Below are 11,567 nucleotides of genomic sequence, written 5' to 3' on the forward strand. Positions count from 1 at the left end.
GTTTAAGCCCCCTCCCCTCTATTCTCTAAAATTCGTTCCCGCCATTTAAGCCCGTTCTCTCTCTCATGATTTGTCGAGCTCGCAGCGTTCGAGTGGGAGATAACGAGTCCTGAATCACTTCAATGGCGAAACCCGACGAAGAGAAATCGGACGGCCTCGAAATCATCTCAATCGGAAAGCTGTACAGTGGCCCCTGGGACAAGAAATACTGGAGCTCCTCTAGGGTTTGTTTACACGCTCTTCTGCATTAATATAGTATACGCCTTTATATATCTGTGGACAAGCAATACAACGTGTGCTTTTGCTATCGTGTTCGAAGAGTGTTGTTTTGGTGAGTCTGTGAAGATTTGAAGTTAGGTCGAAAATGTCATTTGGTACACACACGACGATTTTCGATTATGTTGACCTGTAGTCGAAGGATTGTTTGTAGCTATTGATTTTAGAGATTGACTTCCGTGAAAAACTTATTCATGGAGTCGCGCAGTCTCACCGGTTCATCTCGGCAATCAATGGTCCGGATTTAAAAAACACTATTTCGGCAAAGAGTTACTCCTCCGTAAATAAGTTTTTTTCTTGATTCTACCAGGCGCTTTGTCTTTTGGTGAATTGTTGTACAGATACGTTCCTTTTTTTTTTTTTTTGGTCAACAGAAGTAGCATATCCATTTAAATAAGCCATACAACATCTACAGATTAGCTCCGAATACAGATTAAGCCATACGACATAAAACGATTCCCTTGCAGATACGTTTGAAAGGGAAAAGCAGGATAAGATTAACGCTGAACACAGTAGTGAACCTATAGTGTGAAGACTACTGAATTGAAAATCCGCTAGGGATTGAAATTGGTTCGGAAGACGACAGTTGAAGTACCTGAATAGGTAGATCGATAGTGCTATGGCAAGTTAAGCAAACAGTGAATATAGGGGCCTGATGCAGCAAGTGCATTTGATACTTTTGAGCTAACTCAAGTCTGCGGTAAAATATAAATGTGCTAAGTTGAACAGGGATCGACTTCGAAGTGAGAAAATTGTGGCAACACACTTGGTGTAAAGTAATAAACAACACCTTAAAGGAATATAGGACTTACTAGAGAAGTGGACGGAAAAGAATAACCAACCTGGCAACAACTATAGGTGTTTAGAAACATTAGGCATTGACAGCTACAACTCGTATTTAGTCTCAGTGATGTTGGATATGATGTGATGATGATTCAATTGCATTGTGTGCATATAAATCATAAGTGAAGTTGGAACTTAAATGAACTTTAATGTATTGAGTGAGGTGGCATGCAGAACAGTATTGTCATCCCATTGTCTAGAGAATGGTGCATCCTCCATGTATAACAGACGCTAAACTGAGAAAGTCCAATAGATTTGATGAATAGAAGTTTAGAACAATCAAATGTATAACTTATTCTAAAACGTCCATTTTAAAATATGTTAACTACTAGAATGTTGAGAAAAAGCTAGTTTCAGAAGTCTATAAAGCACTAGGCACTAGCATTTGAATGCTGTGCCATTGAATAATTTTTCAGCTGAAGGGACAAAATATTATGCAGCATGGTAACTTGGTAAGAATTCAGGAAGTGAGTGAGTTGTTTTGACATGAGCTGATGTGCTAACTTTTTATCTTCATACTGGAGTAATTCAAAGGAAAAAAAAGCATGTCCAAAGAGATTGCAATGCTCCCAGTGGTTTGATGTATGGACATTGCATTATTAGAGGGCCAAGAGCAGCTTGTTATTAATATGCTCCCAGTGGTTTCGTTAGCTATCCTGTCCTGTGTGGAGAAACCTGCATAATGCTTGATTGTTGTTTTACATATGACATCGCTCTAAAGGTTGTATATGAAGATTGCTAATTTGTGCCTTCTTGCAGGGTAAAGATCGCTATCCTTACCCAGTTGGATACAAAGCTGTACGGACACATAATGGAATGACTTGTAAAATGGAAATTCATGAAGGTCTCAAAGGCCCTTTATTTTCGGTCTGTTACTATTCTCAACTGTTTTTGTTCAGCTTACGTGCCTCTGGTCATTAGATTTGCTAAATCCTCAACCCCTCCCTCCTTTTAATAGTCTATGCATTCGGCAGATTGTTTCTGATGGACCGCCGTGTTCTGGGCAAACTCCAGATATTGCATGGGAAAGCTTTCAAAAGAAAGGCTGCCCTCGCTTAAAGTTGTGGCATGGAAAGAGATATTCATGTAATATCGAGGGTATTGAGGTACATCTTGGTGTTGGTGCAATTTCCTTGGGGCACATGTGCAGTCAATAGCTGTTCTCTGGATCCTGTGACATTTTTTCTGCCAGTGTATTGTGTAATAAATTTTTTTTTTTTTGAAAAGAACTTTGTTCTGATGCTATGGTATGGGTAATACACAAGTTTCTTCTCTATGGTTGTTATATTGTGAATTAGTTGCGTCCAAGCATTGTCATGGCATAACATGGACATGCAAAATCCTATCACACTCGAGAAGGACTTCCATGGGTAAACTTGGTCTACATCGATTGTAACGTCCTTGAATATACCCGTTTAAATTGGTTCTGTTTTAGGTGCAATAACTAATCATTTTTCGTAGAGTTTCATAGAGTTAGAGGATACCTCATCTGTTTATTGAGCTCAATTTTTAGCAAATGATTTGTACTCAAAGTGATGTCATTAGGTCTTTCTGCTTTCTTGATAGCCTTTTGTTTCAACTTGAACCACTTGGCTTCATCACAGTTCCTGTACCAGGAAAAAAATTCTTGTCCAACTGTAATGCCAGCATTAAGTTCTCACAAGTGCTGTGATTTCTTATTTCTGTCTTTAATATTCACCAATCGTCCGTCAATGGATCTATAAAAGTGAAAGAAAATTAAATTTAGAAAAATGATGATGGCTTGCGAACACCTGAAGTGATCTTGGGACCCTTGGATACAGAAAATGGCAAGAACATTGGGAAAATGTTGTTGACTCGAAAACACGTAAAGATAGATTGGACTAACAAATCTTTTTCCTCACTGTTTCTAAGATTTAGTGCCTAATTTCCTAGGCGCATTTAAGCAAAGTAATTTGGCCATATATTAACTGTTGACTGTCCATGTCCTAAAATGCCTCAATGTTGGGGTAGGCGTGTGCATATAATGCACCATGCATCGGCCTCACTAACGTGCATTTGTGGACTATCGTTACCTATGCATTTCTTTTGAACCATCACTAGCTTGAATTTACATTCTCATGGGGTATTTCATAACTACAATAGTTTGGCTTACTAGAGGTGCCTTGATGTGTTAGTGATCTTTCTCTTTGCCCATAATGCTAAACTTCAATTTCCTGTTCTTTTGGCTATGGTCTGTTGTACATTGTTTTGTGTCTTTTAACCTTAATGAATTTTGAAGGACACGGAAATCTGATATAGCTTATTGTGCTAAGTATAGTTCCTTTCTTTGCATCCTATGCAGTTTTTTGGATTCAAAAACCCCTTTGTTCAGAGGTTACTTAGGGAATTGGTGGCAAATGTTGATGGAACTGCAGAGCAGAGTTTCTTACCATCCAGCTGTAGCAATGGGGATTTGGGAACAAAGCATCATTCTCAATCCACTGAATCATGTACATCTCCTGATGACCAATTGCACTCTGCAAAACCACAGATTAAAGGGAAGCGAAGCAGGAGGGGAAAACCCACAACTTTTAATTCAACATGTGAAGCTAGCTTTAAAAAACTCAGGCCTAAAGATCAGAATCTTCAGATGCATAATAATGATGACACTACCAATTCCAGACAAGGGTTTCAGAATTATCTTAATGGCAGGACTTCCATCCTTTACCCTGATTCAAATCAAGAGCATGACGGAAGTAATGATCCGGAAGCTATGGAAGCATCAACAAGCTTGGAAACTGCAGTTCAGAGAGAAAATGATTTGGTCAATGATAGTTTGCCTTTGGAATCATCTCAACATTTTGGTCATCTTGGAAAGGAATTGCCTCCCCATAAAGAAAGCAATCATGTTAGTTCTGAAAATTGCATATCCACTGGAATAGCTGGCAACTTATCACCCCTTGATCAACATGTAAGCATCTTACCTACAATTTAGCACTATGTACTTACTTTTTCTTCCGATGCACGAGACCTGAATTTTGTATGCGTACATGATTATGGTTGCAATTTTTTTTTCTTATATACTTTGATTTATTTTTGTTAGATCTTTTGCCAAAATAGCATCAACGAACAACTTTGGGTAAATTTGTCGTTTGCGTCTTCTTTTTGCAAGTAAAAAGAGAAACCAATTGGTTTACTACAGGAAACATTCTTAATCTCTCACAGCTTGATAGGTCAAAAGATGCTGAAATTCAAATGCTCTGTTCATCAATGCTGTCCAAAGATAAAGATGGTGAAGTGCCAATTCCAAAAGATACTCAAAATGTCAGTGATATGGATCTTTGTGCTCCTGATTCTTTGGATCCTCTGCAGGGTATTACTCAATCCTATACTGTTTTAATCTGGACTCCCCGAAAAAGAAGCATATACCTTTTGACTATGACACTGTATCTTCTAATTGAGTTCTTTGAATTTCTTCTTGTTTGCGACTATGCGTCGACAATGTTTCATCATCAGCCCCACCTCTCCCCCTATTTTTCCGTAAGTAAAGTTTTTTTTGGCAGATACTACTTCTGATCCTCAACCAAATAGGCTAAAGAAAAGTCCTTGCAATGCGAGAAGTGAGTTGACTTCTGAAAAACTAGTGGTTTCTGAGAGTCCGGCACCTGAGTTGCATCCACTCGAAGAGATGGGCACGTTAACTGCAAGTTCTGAAAAGAGTGATTTTGATTCAGTTGATCAGGACATAGCCAATTCGATGATGACATTTCTGCTTCCTCGAGCACTCCCACTGCTCAAAACATTTTCGAGGAAGAAAAAGAAAATCAAGAATGGTTCAGAAAATTCTCCTTGTTGGGAACAAAACCAGAAGAAAGCTAACAGAACAGACTACCATGCAGATCTCCCACCCCCCGGTAAACCATAACTTGCAAAGCATGGCATTTGTTGTTCATACCTGGCACAGTTCATTTATGTGTAATTGACATTCTTTTCCTTCTATTGCATTACGATTTCATTTGTTAAAATTGCAGCTGAAGCTCATACTCAGAGTCCCCTTTTAGACCAGAAGGAAAAGCAAAAGATGCAAATCTTAAATGCAGAACCCGGTTTAGTTGTCCCAAGTTTTGAACTATATCCACCTGTGGTTCATGATAGCGTCAAGAATGGTAAATCTGGTTCTGACGCCGCTGAAGCTGGTGTAGCAGCCTTGGGTGAAAGCATACCTAGGTCTGACGATTCGGGACTGCCTGTGAATGTTGATACATCAGCTCAGTCATTAATTGGCCATGCTGGTGGCAGTGACAGCAATGACATCTTCACTTTCAACAAAGCACCTATGTCCTCAATTGGCAGGCCTAAGAATGGTGATAATCTCATACCTGAATCTACCTTAGGTTGCATGCTTTCTAGTGAGCATGTTATCCTTGCAAGTAACAAGGATATCTGCAGACATTCAGATGAAAAGGTAATGCACTGTGATATCCATTCCAAGGAAAAGGACCTAAATGAATCACCAAGTTGTGTTAAAGGTACTGTTCTGAGCCATTGATCTCTTTTGGTTTTTTGCTTAAAAGTTATACCATGGGGCATTCTTCTCCAAAGTTGCTTAGTCAGATTCCTTTGGCAACATATTTTTCCACTAGCTTCTGGAAAACCAGTTATTTTATCATTCTTTTTTGTAGACTGATATGCAATTAGTACAAAACTTTCTTCTGTCAAAAGATCAAGAGATACCACACAAGAATTTGGGATCTATTGATCTTGAAATTCAAGAGCTATGGTTGCACCGAAATTGCCTGATAAACCATTTCAAGATTTGAAGTTTTTTATTCCATTTTCCTTTAGATCAAGTCAAATCCTGAAATCAATCATGTTCCTACAACGATAGGTACAGTCGATGACAACTCGACAAGCGTTGCGAGATCTGTTCAAGTATCACATGGGGAAATCATTTTTAAAGAAGGAGAAGCTGATACTAGCAATACTTCCTTTACCCATATCCAAAATGAAGCTTCGACAAGAAAACACAATGGTCCTCTCACAGAAAGTATCATATTCAGAAACGTTAATGACGGTTATGGCCCTAACATGTATACTGCCACAAACTTGTTGCTTGCCTCAGATATTCAGCCAGCTAGCCCCTTCAATTCCAACCCACATACAAGTTATTCATCTGGTGTTGATGCCATAAATGACGGACAGACCAACAGTTTGCACGTGCAGAAATTTACCAATAATTTTAATGGTAGACTTCATAATGTGGCAGCTGTTTTACAAAGCCAATCATTTATGGGTCCCTCCAGTTTCGCTACCAATTTGGAGGTTATTAATCAAACTTCTTCATGCAATGAAAAATCTCTGGCCGAAGTTGACAAGGAGCTGCAGAGGCGCCAAAATATTGTTGATATGAGCAATCCTGTATCACGGTTTCATAAACAGGGAAGGGATATCTGTGTGAATAACAGTGAAGTTGCAGATGATTCACGCTTAAAGCTTCCAATGGACATGGGGGATAATGACAAAATGGAGAAAATAATTGACTTAGTTGGATGTTATATCCACCCCTTGCCAATTTCATTGGTGTTATTGAGTACGAAAGAGAAAGAAATCTATATTTGTGTTCTATGCGGTGTTTCTGCGGATAAGAGAAGAACCCTGTTTGTGTACAAGGTATCGCTAGAACAGCAAAGCTTAGGATGCCCTTCTTTTATTGGCCACACTCAAATACTCTTGCCAACTTCAAAAGATGCATTTGGTAGAGAAGTAAGTTCTTATATGCTATAATTGTGTTTTCATAGTACTGTTCTTTGGGGTTGTTTCTTGTCTGCTCACTTATTTATGTGACCCTTGTTTTCTTTGGACTAGATTACTCTAGAAAGATCTGGTTTGCAATTCACTCCAGATGGGCAGTGCCTTGTCTTACTGAAAAGTATGAAAGCTCCTCATTGCAGGTGGATTTTTTTATGTTGTTTGCAATGTTACATTCAGTTTATTTTGTCCTGAAATCATCAATCATGGAGCATTAATTTTTGATCCATCTGTTAGGGAAGGGAAACTTCAGTGTCCATGCTCAGGTTGTAGATCGGAATGCTTTGAGAATTATGCAGTAAAGGTTGTGCAAGTAAAACATGGTTATATTTCTGTTGTGGCAACTTTAAAGACAGTTGACGATGTTCACTGTCTATTAGTTTGTGAACCTAACTATGTTGTCGGCGTTGAAGAGAGTGGGAAATTGCACCTATGGATCATGAACTCAACGTGGAGGTAATGTGTATTTTTTTCCAATTTAGATCATGCCTTTTCTTATAGTTCCTGCTTGTCCTTGGAATCATGGCCATAGTGTTTTTTTTTTGTTTTTAGTGGTCAAGGTTCCGTTTTCTCAATCATTTGTCAATGCTCTGCTTTCTACCAGAAAAAATCCTCAGTGTTCGTTTATATAAAGTTTGCAAAAATTTTATGCTATTTACAATAAAGTTCTTTGTAATTAGGATAATGGCAGCTTCATGAACTTAATTCGAGGCATGGGTAATTTTACATTTTGGTAGAGCCATTTTTTAAACCTGATAGTTCTTGGTAAATTGTTGCTGGTTGTTGGTTTACTTTATCAGCACTTTCGTCTATCTTGATGTTTTCGTCTTTCATTATCTACTGGCATTTCAAAACGCTTCGGTTATATTCTAATTCACTGGTTGCAGTGCACAGATAGAGGAATGTGATCTATCAACTTCTGACTGCATATTTCCGTGCATAGTTGAGTTGAAGAGAGTCCCCCATTGTGCTGCTCTTGTTGTTGGCCATAATGGCTTCGGGGAATTTGGTTTATGGTATGGTATGCTGCTTTTTATGTTGCAGTTCCTACTTATATGTTGTATTACTTTTTCCTATATATGCACCTGTAGTTTCCTTCATGCACAAAACTACCCGTTCTAAGGTCTTTCAAGATACTCAAAAATTGCATGGCGTGGTTAGATATTGAGAATTACACTTCTACTAAAAGCAGTCACAAAAAGGAGTTACTGGATTTGGACTCATTACCTCCAGGGACATAAAATAAATGTTATCTAGGTGGACCATTAATTTCTTCTAAAACAATTCTCAATTTTGTCCTATTCCATTCTCTTGAATGTATTTCTTGTTGAAATGAATGTTAACGTTGAATGCTTTTAGTTTCTGCTAGGGCAGGCTGAAGACAGCATTCTAAAACTTCTAAGTTCATCATATACCGGAAGATTTTGCACTAGGAAATGAATGATGCACTGTTCAAATTAGGCGTGCTTTGGTAATGGAAAATAGAAATATGGTTTTCATGAAATTTTATTGTAATTTGATATTTGTGTAAATGGACAAAATTGGCATTTGGCTATTCTAGAATCCTTTGACTAATTTACAAACTACAACCGTATCTCTTTTCTCTTCTGGTAGTTTGGGAAGTTATTTGGTTCTTACTGGAGTCAGAATCCTGTGTACGCAAGTGGGAGTGAGGAATGGAGTATACTATGTTCTATTAATTTCCTTCTGCTTTCTGCTACTGCAACATTTTTGTTATTTGATTATATCCCTGTCTATGTTGCATAGTTATGGTCTCAATACTGTTATGAAAAAGATGGTTACAATATTGATTGGTCATTTTGCAATGATTTTGATGCACAGCAGTTTCCATTATTCTCAGGGATATTTCCACGCGGACCTTTGTAGCAAGATTTTCTTCTCCAAGTACTTCAGTTTGTCAATTCCTTCCAATCGCTCTATTTAGATGGCAAAGTAAAGCTCATGGTCACATCAATGACCTAGCAGCTGCAAGAAAAGCATTGTTTTTGGAGCAGTGTGGGAATCATATGTCTACTCCAATAGATGGGGAAGATGTTGCTGTTTGGCTTTTCATCTCAACTGTCTGCAAAAACGATGTTCAACAAGACTTTCAGTCTACTGACCGCAAAACAAACCCAGTTGGATTCTGGAGGCTAGCTCTGCTGGTGAAAAACAGGGTGATCTTGGGAAGTGCATTGGACTCAAGGTGCTAATAGTTTCATTATAAAGAAATGTGTCTCCATGTTTGAAACTAGAAAGTACAAGTCGACTCCCCAATTCTAAACTTGAGATGGAGTTTTGAATTTGCATAGCTGTTCAAAAAATAGAGTTTTGAATTTGCATGGATTTTAATTGCCATTTGCTTTAGAATAATGATAACTGAACCAAATAATTATGGCACTGCAGTATAAACAGAATTTATGACCAGGAATTGCAAAAAAGAAAGATGTTGCTTATTTAAATCCTTTGATGGGACAACAGAAAGCCATCATTGTTGTTCTTTCTGTATTGCAAAAATGTTTCTGCAATGTTATCCTACTTAGTTCCTGCACTAAAACTTTTTATCCATTGCATATTTTGATTAACGAGTGATAATTTCCACCCAGAATGACAAGGTTGATGCGGTTGTACCACATTCCAACAGAAGACCATCAAAATGCCTTGCCACATATTTTAGCTGGAAATTGAGTACATTGTTCATTACTGCCTTCTGCATATTATGCTCACATTGAACATTCTGTGAAAGAGAATCCTCTCTGTGTAACATGACAAGTGAAAGCATTTTCATGCAGTACTAGGATCACTTTGAATTTAAGAAATTGTGTCTCTCGTTGCTTTCTATAGCATTAGCAAGGGTGTACATATTTACATTGTAAATTGAGTTCACCCTCGAGAGTCGAGGGTGGCTTCTTGCCTGACAACGCTAAGTTGCTGATGTGAACTTGCTAATTACTTGAAAAAGAATTCTGAAATGTAGAATTCACTATTATGTAGGGCTGCTGCAATTGGTGCATCGGCTGGCCATGGTATTATTGGAACAGGTGATGGACTTGTTTACACGTGGGAACTGTCTACAGGAAGCAAGGTTAAGGATCTCCTGTGTTTCAAAGGTATGTTTCACTTTCACCTCGTAACTAGTACCTGTTCTAATGCGTCAGTTACAGACCTCGTTTACTTATCTGGTCTCAGCATTCAGCATCGGAAAATGAAAATGTAAATCTTACTACAAAAGCTTCAACCAACTACGTGCAATATTTTGCCCTATCCTCGCTGGATATTCTAATTGTAATGGTCAGTGCATAGTAGAGGATCTATTTCCCAGGAGGCAATTAAAAAACCTCCTTGATTACTGGAATTAAGTTTCCTTATAGGTTGTCAACATCCATTTTTCTTGCAGTTGGTGGGAATTCCAGAATATGGTTAAATTTGATGTGCATAAATTTCATTTGTTTGTCCAGCTGACCTATATAGATATTTGCTGGACTTTGTTCAGCTTTAAAAGCATATTGATCGAGTTGGTTACCCTATAAATTGTACTTGTACCTTCGAAAAGCACATATAAAGCTGGAGTAATACTTTAAGAAAAGCACAAAACGCCGTGTTGTTTAATTTACAGACCTGATGTGTTTTACCAGAAAGCACTAATACCCTAGTTAATGGTGTTTGTACCTAAATAAAGCTCTACTGCTCTAGGCAGTAGGCAGTCAGTACGACCTCTCATAGGGTTTTATCTCTGAAAATAAGTAATTTCGAAGATCATAATCTATAGGACCAGTCCTATTGTACCACAATTTAGGCATGTGGCGCATTGTTATTGTGTTTCGCTTCCGTTCCTCGTATTGGAGCAATCTGCATCCCAGGGGACATAGGACCCGATACTTGCAATCAGCATCCTCCTTTTCTAAGCTTTGTTTGGCCTTCTGTACAATTGGAGTTTTTTGTGTCAAAGATGTATCAAACTGAGGCACACTTCATTTGTGCTTTCTTTCTAACTTTTAAAGTGATAACAGGTATTGGGGTCTCATGTATCGCTACGAGTAACTCAAAATCAGGTCTTCTGGCAGTTGCCGGTGGAGACCAGCTGAGGGTTTATTTGCACTCACAAGGGGGCCTTTTCTGATCTACTTGGTGGCTTACCGGTAATTAGACAAGTTACTCATGCTCAAGGATGGTTGCATATATATGGATCTGTGGGCCAGGCTGGATTTCTATTCGTTTTAAATTGTGGCACGTAAACTACCATCCAACGCATAGTGGACAGTTTTTGAGGTGTACAATTCAGGTGAGAATTTGTAACTTTTGCCGTAAATGGCTTAGAAGTTCGAACTAGGCATGATGTAGCCCATGCGGTAAAGAAAGTACGAGTAAATCATAGCCGAACATCTGTGCATGTAAATTTTTTCATTTCCTTATCCATTTTATCATATCCATGTACTCCTCACTTGCTAATCTCGTTGATCTGTTGAAAAATAATTCCAAAAAATTATTATTCAAGTTCAAACACAAGTTCCATAATATGCTTTGATGACAGCAAAATCTGCTGAAATTCGGTAGAAATAATGCGCTTTCAGTGTCGGGTTAAGCTTATTTTTAACCGATCGAATTACTTGCTCGGATCAGCTATTCAACTCGAACCAGGTAAAATTGTGTTCCTCTTACATTTGCAGTATTTTTAATAG

General features: G+C 38.2%; 1 protein-coding gene across 4 annotated transcripts; it reads left to right on the forward strand.

Annotated features, from left to right (window-relative positions):
- Positions 1-19: 19 nt before the first annotated feature.
- Positions 20-11,382, forward strand: LOC131301036 (uncharacterized). 4 transcript variants are annotated; one of them, XM_058327130.1, is made up of 14 exons: positions 24-224; positions 1,879-1,986; positions 2,094-2,225; positions 3,443-4,051; positions 4,306-4,453; positions 4,644-4,994; positions 5,112-5,609; positions 5,969-6,843; positions 6,946-7,031; positions 7,126-7,344; positions 7,776-7,904; positions 8,750-9,094; positions 9,883-9,998; positions 10,899-11,382. In XM_058327130.1, exons 1-14 carry the CDS (start codon positions 123-125, stop codon positions 11,006-11,008), a joined length of 3,828 nt encoding a protein of 1,275 aa, XP_058183113.1. In that variant the 5' UTR covers positions 24-122; the 3' UTR covers positions 11,009-11,382. The 4 variants fall into 4 exon arrangements, with proteins under 4 accessions (XP_058183114.1, XP_058183116.1, XP_058183115.1 ...); XM_058327131.1 differs by lacking the exons at positions 9,883-9,998; positions 10,899-11,382 and having other exon boundaries at positions 20-224; positions 8,734-8,970; XM_058327132.1 differs by lacking the exons at positions 9,883-9,998; positions 10,899-11,382 and having other exon boundaries at positions 21-224; positions 7,776-7,909; positions 8,750-8,919.
- Positions 11,383-11,567: the final 185 nt, after the last annotated feature.

Source organism: Rhododendron vialii, chromosome 9a (assembly GCF_030253575.1).
Source record: "Rhododendron vialii isolate Sample 1 chromosome 9a, ASM3025357v1".
In the NCBI taxonomy this organism is placed as follows: Eukaryota; Viridiplantae; Streptophyta; class Magnoliopsida; order Ericales; family Ericaceae; genus Rhododendron; species Rhododendron vialii.